Here is a 12,984-nt window from a genome sequence, read left to right as displayed (position 1 = left end):
GTTGAATCTCAAATCTTGTAGCCTAATTTTATTTATCTCACAGAGATTCCCACTGTCCCTTCTCCAGCCTCTTTTTATTATTACTGGTACAAATGTCTATCTGTCCATCCATCCACCAACCCATTATTCATTAAGCAGTTACCATGTGCCACTCACTTTTTGTGAATGTGAGTATACAAAGGTGAACAAGGAAGATAGTATCTTTACGCTCATGGAGCTTAAATTCCACCCCAATCCATTCATTCAATATAATTATACTGTGACCCATTCCACATGAAGAATTGGAGCAACTCTTGGTGCTAAAGTCATCTTTATCATCTGCTATACTGATCGCTAACACTCTCACCTGTGATGTCTCTCTGACTAGTTGTAAGCAACTAATTGCACCTGACTCTAGTACCACAGCTACAACCAGACCATCTCTTTCAGGTTTTAACCTGTTTCCATTCCTTCTCCATTCCTTTCCTTCCCTTTATTTTCCCTTCAATTTCTCTCCTTTATTTAGCAATAAGTCTCCCACTTCCTCAAGTCTGGCCTTGGGCTGCTAATAGACCTTATGTGCTTGGTGTTGCCTCTCTGAGGCCTGGTGGGAAGGAGAGCTGCCAAGCCTTGCCTGGAGCCAAGAGCAAACAATAGGGCCACTACAAGCACCATAGGCACTCTGCCAAGCAGGGCCCTGTCACCAGATGGTACTTTAAGTCTGGACACCAAAGCACCCTATTGAGGCCCTGTATCTCACTCAAACCAACCACACTCTTTTTTTTTCAGGACCTCTCCTGTTCCACATGGATAGCCTAACCTTGCACTCTTATCACCTGTCTACTGGCCTTCATTTTATTTTATTTATTTTGTATAGAAGAGTATCTATGTAACTTTATTCTAGGAAAATACACAGAAAACAGTACCATAAATGAAAGGACATACATTCTGTTGCATTAGAATTAATTATTCTGTTTATCAAGAGAAATAGCAGCAAAAATGAAAAGACAGCCACAAAATGGGACAAGATTTTGGATATGGATATAACTGACAAAAAAAAAAGACTCATCTAGAATACTGGCCTTCATTTTAAATACAGTTGTAATTTTATTCTCCAGAAACCTCATCTCCTCTTAAGATGTTGTAATAAAAAACTCATTCTTGTTCTTAATTTCTTTCTTTATACTTTCCTATAGTTTACAAATTTTCTCTAAGAAATAACCATTTTTCCTATTACCATAAATATATAAAATAAATATCATTAAAATAAATTCCTACCTTTATTCATGCCTGATACATGTCTTTCCTTCCTTCCTTCCCCTCCCACCATATATCTCTTTTTAAAAGAAAAAGTAAAGAGGAAAGAAAATAGGCAAAAGCAGTACCAGTTGAAACCTCATCTTTAAAGTCCAACTCTATCATCCCATGAGGCTCAGAACTCTTGTGGGCAACAATTATCTCTCCTATGTCCTGACCTCATCTGGCATGGTATGGAATGTCATATGGGTGGAATCAAGCTGCCAGGAAGCTGACAGAAAAGTCTGAATGAGCAAGCTGCCTCTCAGCCTGGGCTTGCCTCCCTGTGCTTGTGCCTTAGTATCCTCAGAACACTCTCAGGAACATAGGATTAATACCTTTTGATAATAACAGAATATGGCACAGGATTCGGCTTTCTGGTATTAAAGAGAACTACATTTCAGAAATGCAACTTTTTCAAATAACAAAACTGTGTTGTGTTGAGAAGCCTGCTCAGCATACACAGGCCTCTGCTCACTTGAGCACCTTCCTGCCACTGATGAAAGCTTCTCTGACTGAGAAGTGTACAAAGTGATCTTTGTTGGTCTGCCTCTGGTTAAAGTAATACAAGACTGGGGCAGAGCTGAGGGGAGATGGAGTGGGCATGGGGCCACTACCAGAGAGCTGGTCTTGACGATGGAGAAGATGCTGCCAAGAATCCCTGAGCAGATCAGCAGCTCCTTCTGCTGCCTCAGGTGAAGGTGAATGTGATGGAGAACCACAGGAAGCAGGATGCGGCGGGATTCTGAGAGAGAAAACACAAAGGTGAAGAAGCCCTTTAGAGAAGAACTAGCTACTTCTGGGAGCCAGTGACACTGCGAGACTTAACTGGTCTCAAAGCAAATGGGGTTGAAACCGGTGCGAAGATGGAGGCCACTCCCTTCCCTTATGAGGGCCAAAAAGCCCACTTCCTGGACATTATAAGACATCCCACAGCATTATCCTTCCATTTCTCTTTCCTTCTTTCTCATTTTAAGCCTCAGTATCTATGGTATTTTGTACAGGATGAATGTTAGGAAATTGCTCCCAAATGAAATCTCTTTAACGACTAGATCCCAAATTAAAAGCATAGCTTACACTGAAAATTCCATTCAATTGACAGACCTAGTTCTATGAACTACACTGATTGAACCTGCAGACCTGCTATGCATTATAAATGGTCACTCTTTATGATGCTCTGACTAGTTGGCCTGGCACTCCCCCTTTCCCCCCATGAGCATTTACTTTGTGGCAGCCATTAGGCCTACCTCCTTTTCCCCTTAGGCTTAGAGGACAAGCTTGGCATGCCCACAGCAATGAATGGAATAGTAGCAGGATTTTGTCTTCTCATAAGCCTTTGATAATTAGCTAACCCTTACTGCCAATCCTAAGTTTTCTCCTCCCTGTTAACTGAACAACACTATCAGGAGACAACTATATTTAGGACCCTGACAGGGGCATCTGGGTGGCTCAGTTGGTTAAGTGTCTGGCCCTTGGTTTTGGCTCAGGTCATGATCTCACAGTTCAAGAGATCAAGCCCAATATCAGGCTCTACGCTGACAGCCAGGAGCCCGCTTGGGATTCTCTCTCTCCCTCTCTCTCTGCCCCACCCCAACTAGTGTGTGCATGTGCACGCGCACACACACACACACACTCACACACTCTCTTTCTCTCTCAAAATAAATAAATAAACGTAGAAAAAAAAGAGAACCCTGTCAGGAAGGCTGAATCCTAGTTCAAGATCTTTTATTAATTCATTCTAAGACCTTAGGCAGGTTGATTCCTCCAATGGGCTTGATTTTTCCTATCTGTACAATGAGGTGCTAATTGGATTTACTTCACAGGTGTGGTGAGAAGACAAAGTGAAATACAAGTGTGAACATGTTTGTGATGCTCTGCACTCCTATGTGGTCAGTGACTGTGTGATTCTACAGGTACCTTCATACCTGGCCAGCAGGATTTAGTCAGATTGTCAGTAATACAAACACACCAGGGCATTTTGGATTTATTGTTCACATTTGACCACAGTTACATGTTTCAGATAAAATTCAGAAAGAAAATCTTTTTTTTAGCCAAAGACAAACTACATGACATACAAGAGATTTGGGGGTTGTCTGGTCAAATACTTAGAATATAAAATGGAATGATAGCTATTCTATGTTTAAAAGGATGTGTAGACAAAAGAGAAGTTCATAATACATTTTGCAGACCAAAATTATACCAACATAGCAGGATTTATATCAACCAATAACTATCTGCTGAGAAAATAGCAGTTTATTACTGGAACCAGCTGAAAAGACCAAACTGATGTGCTCTGAGAATATAAGTGTTGCTTAAGAGACACCACCTTAAGGTGCTGCTTCAAGGAACATGCTGCAACTCAAGAATTCAGTGAAACTGAGATGCAAATGAGAATCTGGGGGTGGCTTGTCATCTCAAAATCCAACTACATCGTGTCACTGCCACATAAAGTTTAAGAACAATTTTTCTTTCTTTTAAAAAAATTTTTTTTAATGTTTATTTATTTTTGAGAGACAGTGACATGGCACGAGTGGGTGAGGGGCAGAGAGAGAGAGGGAGACACAGAATCTGAAGCAGGCTCCAGACTCTGAGCTGTCAGCACAGAGCCTGACATGGGGCTCGAACTCATGAGCTATGTGAGATCATGACCTGAACTGAAGTTGGACGCTCAGCCGATGGAGCCACCAAGGCTGCCCAAAGAACAATTTTTCTTAAGTGATTATGGGAAGCAGCAAGTGCATGCAATAATATTAGAAATAAAGGATGTCAGTGAGGGCAGTCTGATGTCCCCCTTCCCATATATTCAGAAAGCATCTTTAAACAGTGCACAAAGCTTGAATGTGTGCAATGGCCTCAGTGCTAATGTGTCCAAACTAGTGATAAAATCTTTAATCTAGGAACTGAGGAAGAGAGAAGTGTTTACCATAAATAGCTACTGGTAGAGAAAAGATGACTCTCCTGGTTGCAGCTTTGCCATGAATAATACCTTACATTGGCAGAGTTAAGTTAAAGGGAACATTTATTTAGTATTGCAATTATGTGTAGCACTTGGTTGAGAAATTACTGTTCATATACTTTAAAAGTCCAATTTAAAAATTTTTATTACCAAAAATTATAGTTATAAAAATTCTAATAATAATTGTTTTTCTCGAATTTCAGATTTATTCCTGTGCCCTAGAAATTTATTCTGATTGTAACATTCCATTTAAAGGATCAGTTTCATATTGATCGTAACATTTGGCCACTGAATATTTGGTACCATTGCCAGGATGATCTCTTGAATGTGGTTTCAGGTGTGAATCTGCAGGTTCTTTCTGAAAGGCAATCTGGGATGTTGATCATTTGTTAGTCTGTCTTGACCTCTTAGGGAGTATGGAAGGCTCACTGTCCATCTCTGTCTTTCAAAGACAGGAAGGGAATCTATGTGACTGGTGAGATAAGGAACAAAGAAAACACAGTCAGTCCTCAGGGCCCCCTTTCAAGATCTCTCTTATTTCCTTGACTTATCCTTATCCCCATTGGGATCCCCTTCTCTCTTGTTCCCCCTCCTTTCCATCTTGCTGGGTGTGGGGGAAGCTGGCTAGGCTTGTAGGCCTAGAAGTTGCTCCACAGGCCACCTCATGGACATGCCCCAGGGTGTGGGTCCCTAGGGATAAATCATGAGTGAGGCAGTAGGCCTAGATCTTGGCTGTAGTATCTAATGGAGTTTACCCAAAACTCTGAATTTTTAGGGCCACAGGCTTCTTGCATGATGGTTGATAAAACTGATCCTTTGATTACCACTTGACAACACCCTGGAAAGGAGGAAAGGTGAGTCTGATTCTCATCCCAACTTGATTTACCTGAGAAAGAAAACAGGCGGCTATCCACGGTCCTGGCGATGGACTGCAGCTTCACCACATCCATTGACTGCCCAATGTGCACAGTGCTGGGCATGCTCCCCAGAGTCCCTCTTACAAACTCTGCCACCTCCTGCACGGTGAACATTTGCAGCAGCTCATCAAAGATGGTTGGGAAAGAGTTGAGGAGTGCAGCCTGCAGAAGCAAGTGAAGCTGCAGTTAGCACAGAGTTTGTTGTCTGTCTTTCTCACATGCTCAGACAATAATAATACAAGAGGCTGAAAAGGCATTGTAGCACCCCTGTCTCACATGAGCTCCTCCCTGGCCTTTGACTCCACACATCCCTACAGCACCCTTGGGGCATAGAACAGGGAGGAGTACAAAGGAAACCAAAACAAAATTTGCTGGGGCCCAGGCCACTTGAAACTTTCATAACTTGCCAGCATATTTGCTGGCAAGAGAAGGGAATATAAAAAGAAATCAGCTCAATATGGTTTAACAGCCATAGCTATTTTGTTTACAAAACGGATTTAAATTTTTTGTCTGTCTCTATGATCAAACACTTGACTTTCTAATTTTGGTCTCAAATTCAAACCAGGAACCTCTCAAAGAAACTATAGCAGAGAGAGCTGGGCACCACCAAGCAGCATGAGCTGAACTCCATTCACAGCCCTGTAGCCAGCAATCCAGCTCTGTGAGCTGGACCATTTCCCCCAGGATGGACACATTAATCTGAAACCATGAAATCTGAAGACTTTATAAATGATGCCCTTCATCTGTGATGCTTGGCAGTGTCAAGTGTAAATCCAAAAGGATGGAGACTGTATGGATTTAGTCAGCTATGAATTCTTGACGACTGATGATTATGTTGGCATAGAGTTCAGCAACCTAGATGGCCTTGGGCATGGGCAGGAGTCTGTGTGTTCGGAGACTTCTCTTCATGGATCTTGGCTCTGGTAGACCCATGAGGTAGACTCTTTATGATAACCTGATAATAGTTCAAGAGCCTTTTACAGGCAGAGTAGTATAGGTGAAAGAGAATGGCTTTTGGAATTAGACATGAGTTCAAATCTCAACTTTACTACTTATCTGTCACATCACCTTAGGTGAGTTATTTGCCTAATATCAGTTTTCTTATCTATAAAATAAAGATGATGATATCACTTATCTCCTGGTATTGGCATGAAAAAAATTAGATGCATGAAGTTAGTTTCCAGTTAGAGTGGTTGGCACATCATTGGCTTTCAATAAATGCTGGTCCTCATTCTCTCTTGTCTACATGGAAGCAATATGAAGAAAGCTTTTCCACTTCTCAATACTCTTACATTATTAACCTAGAATTCACAAAGGGTAATGAAATGTCACTTTGAGATGAGAAGATGAGAGTGTACTTTTCCTGCGTGGCAGGTAGTGAATGGGAGGCTGTTTTCCTTGACTGCTTTATCAAGCAGGCCTAGAGTGAGTAAAAATGTATGCCATGGGGAAACATGTCTGTCATTCTACAGTCTATGCTAAGGCCAGGCCCAAGAATAGAACTTACATGAATTCTGCTCAGGCCAGGTCCAAGAATAGAACTTACATGAATTTTCTATCTATAGATTTATAACTCCCTGGGATATCAGAGATTTTTTTGCAATGATTAGAACAAGCACAAAAACATGCTGTCATAAGCAGTTAGATACAAAAGACAAAGGGGGAAAAGCAGGTCCTTTATAATCAAAAGCAAATAGTAAATGCTCTCTTAAATGGTGAGCTTTCCCATACTTATGCACCAGAACAGAAGGATCCTTGCACCCTAACATCTCCTAGTGGTCAGAAGCAAAGACATAATCTGACTGAACCATAGACTTGCTGAGAATTCTGAAACTTATGAAACATGAGCCTGGAACCAAAGAAGCAGGTCTGATCCTGACATGGGTCTAAGCTGAGACTAAATCTGAACTATCCTGATGAGATAGGAGTATGCCATGCAGTACAAAGCATTGCCAAGTTCTCAGAAAGCATATCTGCCCTGCTCTGCTAGCTACCTCTGAGCTCCCCACATCTCTGTAAGCTGAAAGGAAGAGTAGGTGTCCTGGGCCCTTGTTGGCAGGAACCAATGAGCTAGAGGAGAGACACAAGGAGGAAGAGGAGTTGCTTGGAGTACTCTGGAGGAGAGATCATCAAATGAGCCTTTCTTACAGAGGCACCTGGAGATCTTGAAGAATTCTCACTTAAAGAGTTTCATTCACAGTTGCTCACCTGTTCTCTGGTCCAAGGGGCTTAAAGGCAATTGGCATGGGGGCAACATAGGGTCAAGTGGAAAACAAAAAAGCAGACTATTCTAATCTTTTTTTTTAATGTTCATTTATTTTGAGAGAGAGAGAGAGAGAGAGAGATAGAGAGAGAGAGAGAGAGAGAATGAACCAGAGAGAAAGAATGTGAGTGAGAGTAGGGGAGAGGTCGAGAGAGGGAGAAAGAGAATCCCAAGCAGGCTCTGCACTGTCAGCACAGAGCCCAACTCAGGACTCGATCTCATGAACTGTAGGATCATGACCTGAGCCAAAATCAAGAGTTGGATGCTTAACCAACTGAGCCACCCAGGCGCCCCCCAGACTACTCTAATCTTAAAGGAGATATTTAAACATATATTTGCACTCATGACAGTCCTGGCAGCAACTGAATGAATGGACGTGAGAGAGGCTGTCTGATCTTTGCTGATAGGTTTTGAATAATAATTGGCTTCAAAAAAATCAAAGAAATGGAATCTATTAGATAAAATTCTGAATTTATTTGTATAAGAAAATAACCCCCTTGTGACTGGGGTAATAAACACTATCTTGGATCCTTTCTAGGATGAAGCTACTTGGAAAAGGTAACAGATTAGCTAACTGGGCATTTCTAATATAAGGAAGCAAATTTCCTTCCCACACTGATATTTATAATAGAATTTTATCTTAATTCTTTAAAAAAAATTTTAAAGTTTATTTTTGAGAGAGAGAGAAAGACAGAGTGTGAGCAGGGGAGGGGCAGAGAGAGAGAGGGAGACACAGAATCCAAAACAGGCTCCAGGCTCTGAGCTGTCAGCACAGAGCCCGATGTGGGGCTCCAACCCACAGTCTGTGAGATCATGACCTGAGCTGAAGTCTGACGCTTCACTGACTGAGCCACCCAAGTGCCCCTAATCTTAATTCTTAAGCAAAGTTTTCTAGTTATTTCTGCCTATTTTACTCTTAACTTCTGGAATGGACAAGTACTAAAGTTTATTTAAAAAGTTTTTAAAAAAATTAACAGTGACTAGGAAATAAAATTCTCCATTATGTTCTAAATATCCCCTTTAAATAAGATATTCATAAATGACAAAAAGTATGTAACTAAATAAATTTGGTTTAAAGAGGGCTTCTGAGGGGTGCCTGGGTAGCTCAGCTGGTTGAGCGTCTGACTCTTGATCTCGGGTCAGGGCATGATCTCAATGTTCTGAGCTGGAGGCCCACATCGGGCTGTGTGCTGGTAGCATGGAGCCTGCTTGGGATTCTGTCTCTCCTCCATGCTCCTCCCCTGGTTGTGCTTGCTCTCTCTCAAAGTTAAAAAAATTAAAAAAAAATTAAAGAGCCTTCTGAGAATAAAGTTGTGCTTCTTCCCCACCCTAAAGCCACTGGGCTATCTTATATTTGGTAGCTGGGGCATAGCTGACTTTGAAGTAAAAATAGCATTTTGTTCTATTAGGTATTTCCTTGCAAGTCACCCTTTACCCAACACATAGGAGCCTGGCAGGGCTTCTTCAACTCTAGAAGCCAGAGAACAAAGAAACCAGCCATTAAGACAGATAAGGATCCAGCAGCAAAATTTCCCTGCAGCTTACAGACCTGAGTGAAAAGGAGTGTTTCTGAGTTTCTGCTGTCCAGACTGAGCACAAACCGGATGGACTGGAAAAGTTCTTGGATGCTGGACCGGAATTGCTCCTCTTCCATCCCACAGGTGGCTCGGGAGTACAGGATCCTGGACTGCACGATGAACTTGAAAAGGTACTCCAAGGCCTAAGTAAAAGGGATGGAGAGGTGTTAAAGATGGCCAAGAGCTAACACAGCAGGGAATAAAGGGTAAAGTAACAGCAAATTCTATACCCAAATCAGATGATGAACAATTTCAACTGTGGAGACAAGCACTTTTTTTTCTTTTTTAATTTTATCTCCAAAGTCCAACTGGTCACTGAGCAGCAGCTGTCTTCTTACTGAGGAATCATCAAATTAATTTACAACTGTTTCTGTGGTTCTGGAATTGAGGAACCACAGACTAAGGAACCACAACAGCTGAATTCAAGACCATATAGGATCCAAAAAAAATGAAGTTTCTTTGTATTTTTTTCAGGTCTGGAAATAAGAGGCTTCAAAAGCAATGATGTAACCTCTCTTAAATTTATTCCAAGAAGGAAAAGTCCTTAAGGAGCCTTCTGCACCTTTGAGATATAGCTGGGGTCTGACATGGTGCCAGCCTTCTCACTAGACATTAACTCTGGAGAAAACTTGCCCCAGGTTGCACAGCCCCAGGTGGACCTGACACACCCACTCTCTATCCTCTTCCAAACCCGGACACCTTCCCACAGACAATTTTTGAACAATGCAGAAGATGAAGCTCCCATAACTTATTTTGGGAGCAGTATCTAATTCTGAGGAGTCCTTACAGCTTGGCCCATGCTTATGAGCACAGTAATTATCTTTTAAGAGAACAGATTGAAGATCTAAGACTATGCTTTCTAATCAAAGAAATGCCACAGATTTCCCAGACACTGGGAAGGCAGAGACATTGGGAGAGAAACTTATCCAAGGATGAAACAAATGGAGCTCAGTTACTTGAAATATAAAATAGAAAACAATTCTCAAGCTACCTTTCATGACCTATGTATCTATCAAAAGGTTTGGTAAAACAAAACCTCATTTTGTTTTGTTTTGCAGCCCATATAGAATTCAGTAGGCATTGTAGAATGGCTAGGTTAGAAAAATATGTCTTCCAAGCCTTGCACCAGAAGATTGCATTAGAAAAAATTAAAGTGTGTGGCCTCAGCAGCATAAATGCTACTGCCTCCATTCCAGACTTTTAATGCCTGGTCTGAAAAGAACCAGGGAGATGTGTGCTACATACTCTAATTTTAAAAGGGAAAATGTGTACCTCATGACCTGTTTTCTTTTTCCAGTTTGAAACAGCTAACACAAGAGTGTATTGAATGGCTTGAAACATCCACTAGTTTCACAGTGAAGGGCAGAACCAGACAGAAAAATTGCTTGCATTTCCTGGGCCTGAGAGCTTAGTATCTTCATTAAATTTTAAAATATAAAACAACGTCCAAGATGGCCCTGCGAAAACCTGCATGAGGGATAAAAAATAAGTCCACTTCCAGTCATCCATCACCCCCTGACTTTCCTTGCCCACTCCTCTTGATTTTTATGGTCAGTACCAGCGTGGGAAGGACCAGGTGATGGCCGGTTGCCTCTGACTAATGCAACCGGGGAAAGAGAAGAGGGTGGGCCAGTGAGGAAGGAGGTGAGTGGTGGAGCCTATGGAGTTTGTTCAAAGTTCAAGGGTGCTCCCAACACTTCATGGAGACAATGAAACACTTAATGGTCAGTGAAGCAGCCACTCTGTGCATTTCTACTTAAGTTAATAAGCCTGAAAGAAAAAGAGATCCTAAAAGTTATTACAACCTTTCAAGCACCAAGAAGATCCATTGTGCCTGCTCTTTTCTCTTCATGGTTCCCTGGGGGACCTGAGATAGCTCACCAGTGAAAAGTGTGCTGTCTTTTTAGAATATCTTGCCAAATACCAAACTCAAACCTGTCAAAGATACCTCCTACAGGTCATTCACAAGGGACAAACAAAATAACCAAGTAAGAAAACGAAAGACTCTTTATTTTCATATTCCTTAGTGGTCAAACTTTCTTAGAAAGGCCACAACTTTGAAAGTGAAAGGAAGAGATGCGAATGAGTGGCAGCATGTATTGAATCAAGAGTAAGAAGAGGTTTCCTGGTCCACATTTTATCATACCAGACTGAGAGGTGCTAGGCCAGGACCATACGCATCCTGTGAAGGATGAAAACAGGACTGATTAGAGATTTACTGGTTTGGTCAAGAGGACTTGTCAACTAAAACTTGAAGAAGAAGGGGAAATGACCTGATAAAACCTTAGTACTGGATGCATTAGTATGAGAGGCCATTCAAACAGGTTTGCAGCGGTAAGAATAAGTATGAAAGTACCTCAGAATAGTGCTCCCCCAAATGGATATCTTCTTTCTTTCCACCCAAACCTGATCTTCTCCCAGAACTCTGCATCTTCCTAAGTAACTCTGATATCAACTCAGCTGATCTAGCCAGATTCTTTGGAACCAGCACTTCTTCCTTTCTATCACTTCACACATCCAATTTAATGTTTGAAATTGATTCCCTGCTTTAGTCACATCAGCTATTTTTTGGTTGCTTGAAAACTCAAGTTGTTTCCCACCCAGGCTTTTAAACATGCTGTTTCCTGTCTGGAATGCTCATCCCCCAGCTCTTCACATCAATTTCAGCCCAGAGGTCACCTCCTCAGACAAACTTTCCCTAAAATTTTGATCTGAAGTAAATTTCCTTCATAGTTCTTACTTATCAAGTTTCTTTCCCCACTTAATTTGTGTATTTATTGTCTGTCTTTCCTCCACTTGGATGGAAGTGCTATGAAAGCACAGCCTTTTCTGCTTGGGCCCCTGCTGAATCTCCAGTGTCTACTATGGTGTCTGACACATGGCAGGTATCAAGTAACACTGACTTGACGGAATGACTGAATGACTGATTGTTAGGAGAAAACAACTTCTGTGATGCTTTCTCCAGTATCCTGAGCAATTAATTTAGGGACTCACATAGAATCTTTTGCATTTAACTCAACTTTTATCCCCTCAAATGTTGTCTGGGGCAGCTGCCAGGTACTGGGTTTAAAGAAGAACAGAATACAGGCTCTGTCCCCACATCACACTCAGAACTCTGCTCTACACCTGTGTTTGAGCATGCTTCAGTGGGGATGTGTTCTTCAAGGCAAGAGGTCTGTCTTATTCTTCTTTGCATCTTGGCATCCACAACAGATGCTGACTGCTTTGTAGACATGTATTATATGAAGAAGGACAGAAATAATACTTATGGCCTTAGATTTTTACAGAACATACAGAGAAGAGGCAGGGGAAACACAGACCTATGATTTTATTTTGCTTCTTCAGTCTGGTAATGTTTAGGGAAGCACCTGTCTCACCTGTTAGCATGTGGACAAGAACAACAAAATCACAGGCCCAATGGTACTCAGAGCAAATGATGTGAAATTAAAAGAGGACAGAGAAAAAGCAGAACTACTTTGTTGCCACTCTTCTTTTATTACTAACTGGAAAGGGTGGGAAAGACATGGTTAAAAAGCAACTAAAAAAATAACTCAAGAACAAGAAAATGTAGGGGCGGAAAGGGAGAAAGCATGAACTTGCTGTGAGTTCCCAAGGGATATGGCAACTTTCTTTGAAAAGCTATCTTGAGAACTGTTGAGCGAAAGAGAAATCAACATTCTCTCAGTGGGTCTCCACAGAAGTACTATGAAAAGAAGTTACCAGAAAGTGAAGTTAACTCACAATGACGATGGTCCCCTGAAAACTGGAGCTGCCCAGAAATGCAAAAGGCTGCCTTATCTCGGAACCTGTCCATGCAGGAGTGCTGCCATGGGGGACTCCGGTTTCTTCCAAAGGTCAAGGTTTTAAGATTATCTTCTTAATGTATCCATATACAGTGCATCCAATCAGCTCTTTTTACTTAAAAAAGTTCTAAAAAACAATGTTTAGTAACCACTGAAGACAGGAAAAGTTGGAAGATCTTAAGTCTAATCAATG

The 12,984-nt window shown here is 41.5% G+C and overlaps 1 protein-coding gene across 16 annotated transcripts in view; it reads right to left on the bottom strand.

The window, feature by feature from the left end:
- DOCK3 (dedicator of cytokinesis 3) overlaps positions 1 to 12,984 on the bottom strand; it is a 603,425-nt gene that overhangs the window by 78,998 nt on the left and 511,443 nt on the right. For all 16 annotated transcript variants that reach the window (XM_045050712.1, XM_045050713.1, XM_045050700.1 and 13 more), the window contains 3 exons: positions 8,961 to 9,131; positions 5,118 to 5,310; positions 1,893 to 2,020 (listed from right to left, as the gene is read on the bottom strand). In XM_045050712.1, coding sequence (XP_044906647.1) covers positions 1,893 to 2,020; positions 5,118 to 5,310; positions 8,961 to 9,131 — 492 coding nt within the window. The remainder of the gene's footprint in view (positions 1 to 1,892; positions 2,021 to 5,117; positions 5,311 to 8,960; positions 9,132 to 12,984) is intronic.

Source organism: Felis catus, chromosome A2 (genome assembly GCF_018350175.1).
Source record: "Felis catus isolate Fca126 chromosome A2, F.catus_Fca126_mat1.0, whole genome shotgun sequence".
Lineage (NCBI taxonomy): Eukaryota > Metazoa > Chordata > Mammalia > Carnivora > Felidae > Felis > Felis catus.
This window is presented reverse-complemented; position numbering and strand designations above follow the sequence as displayed.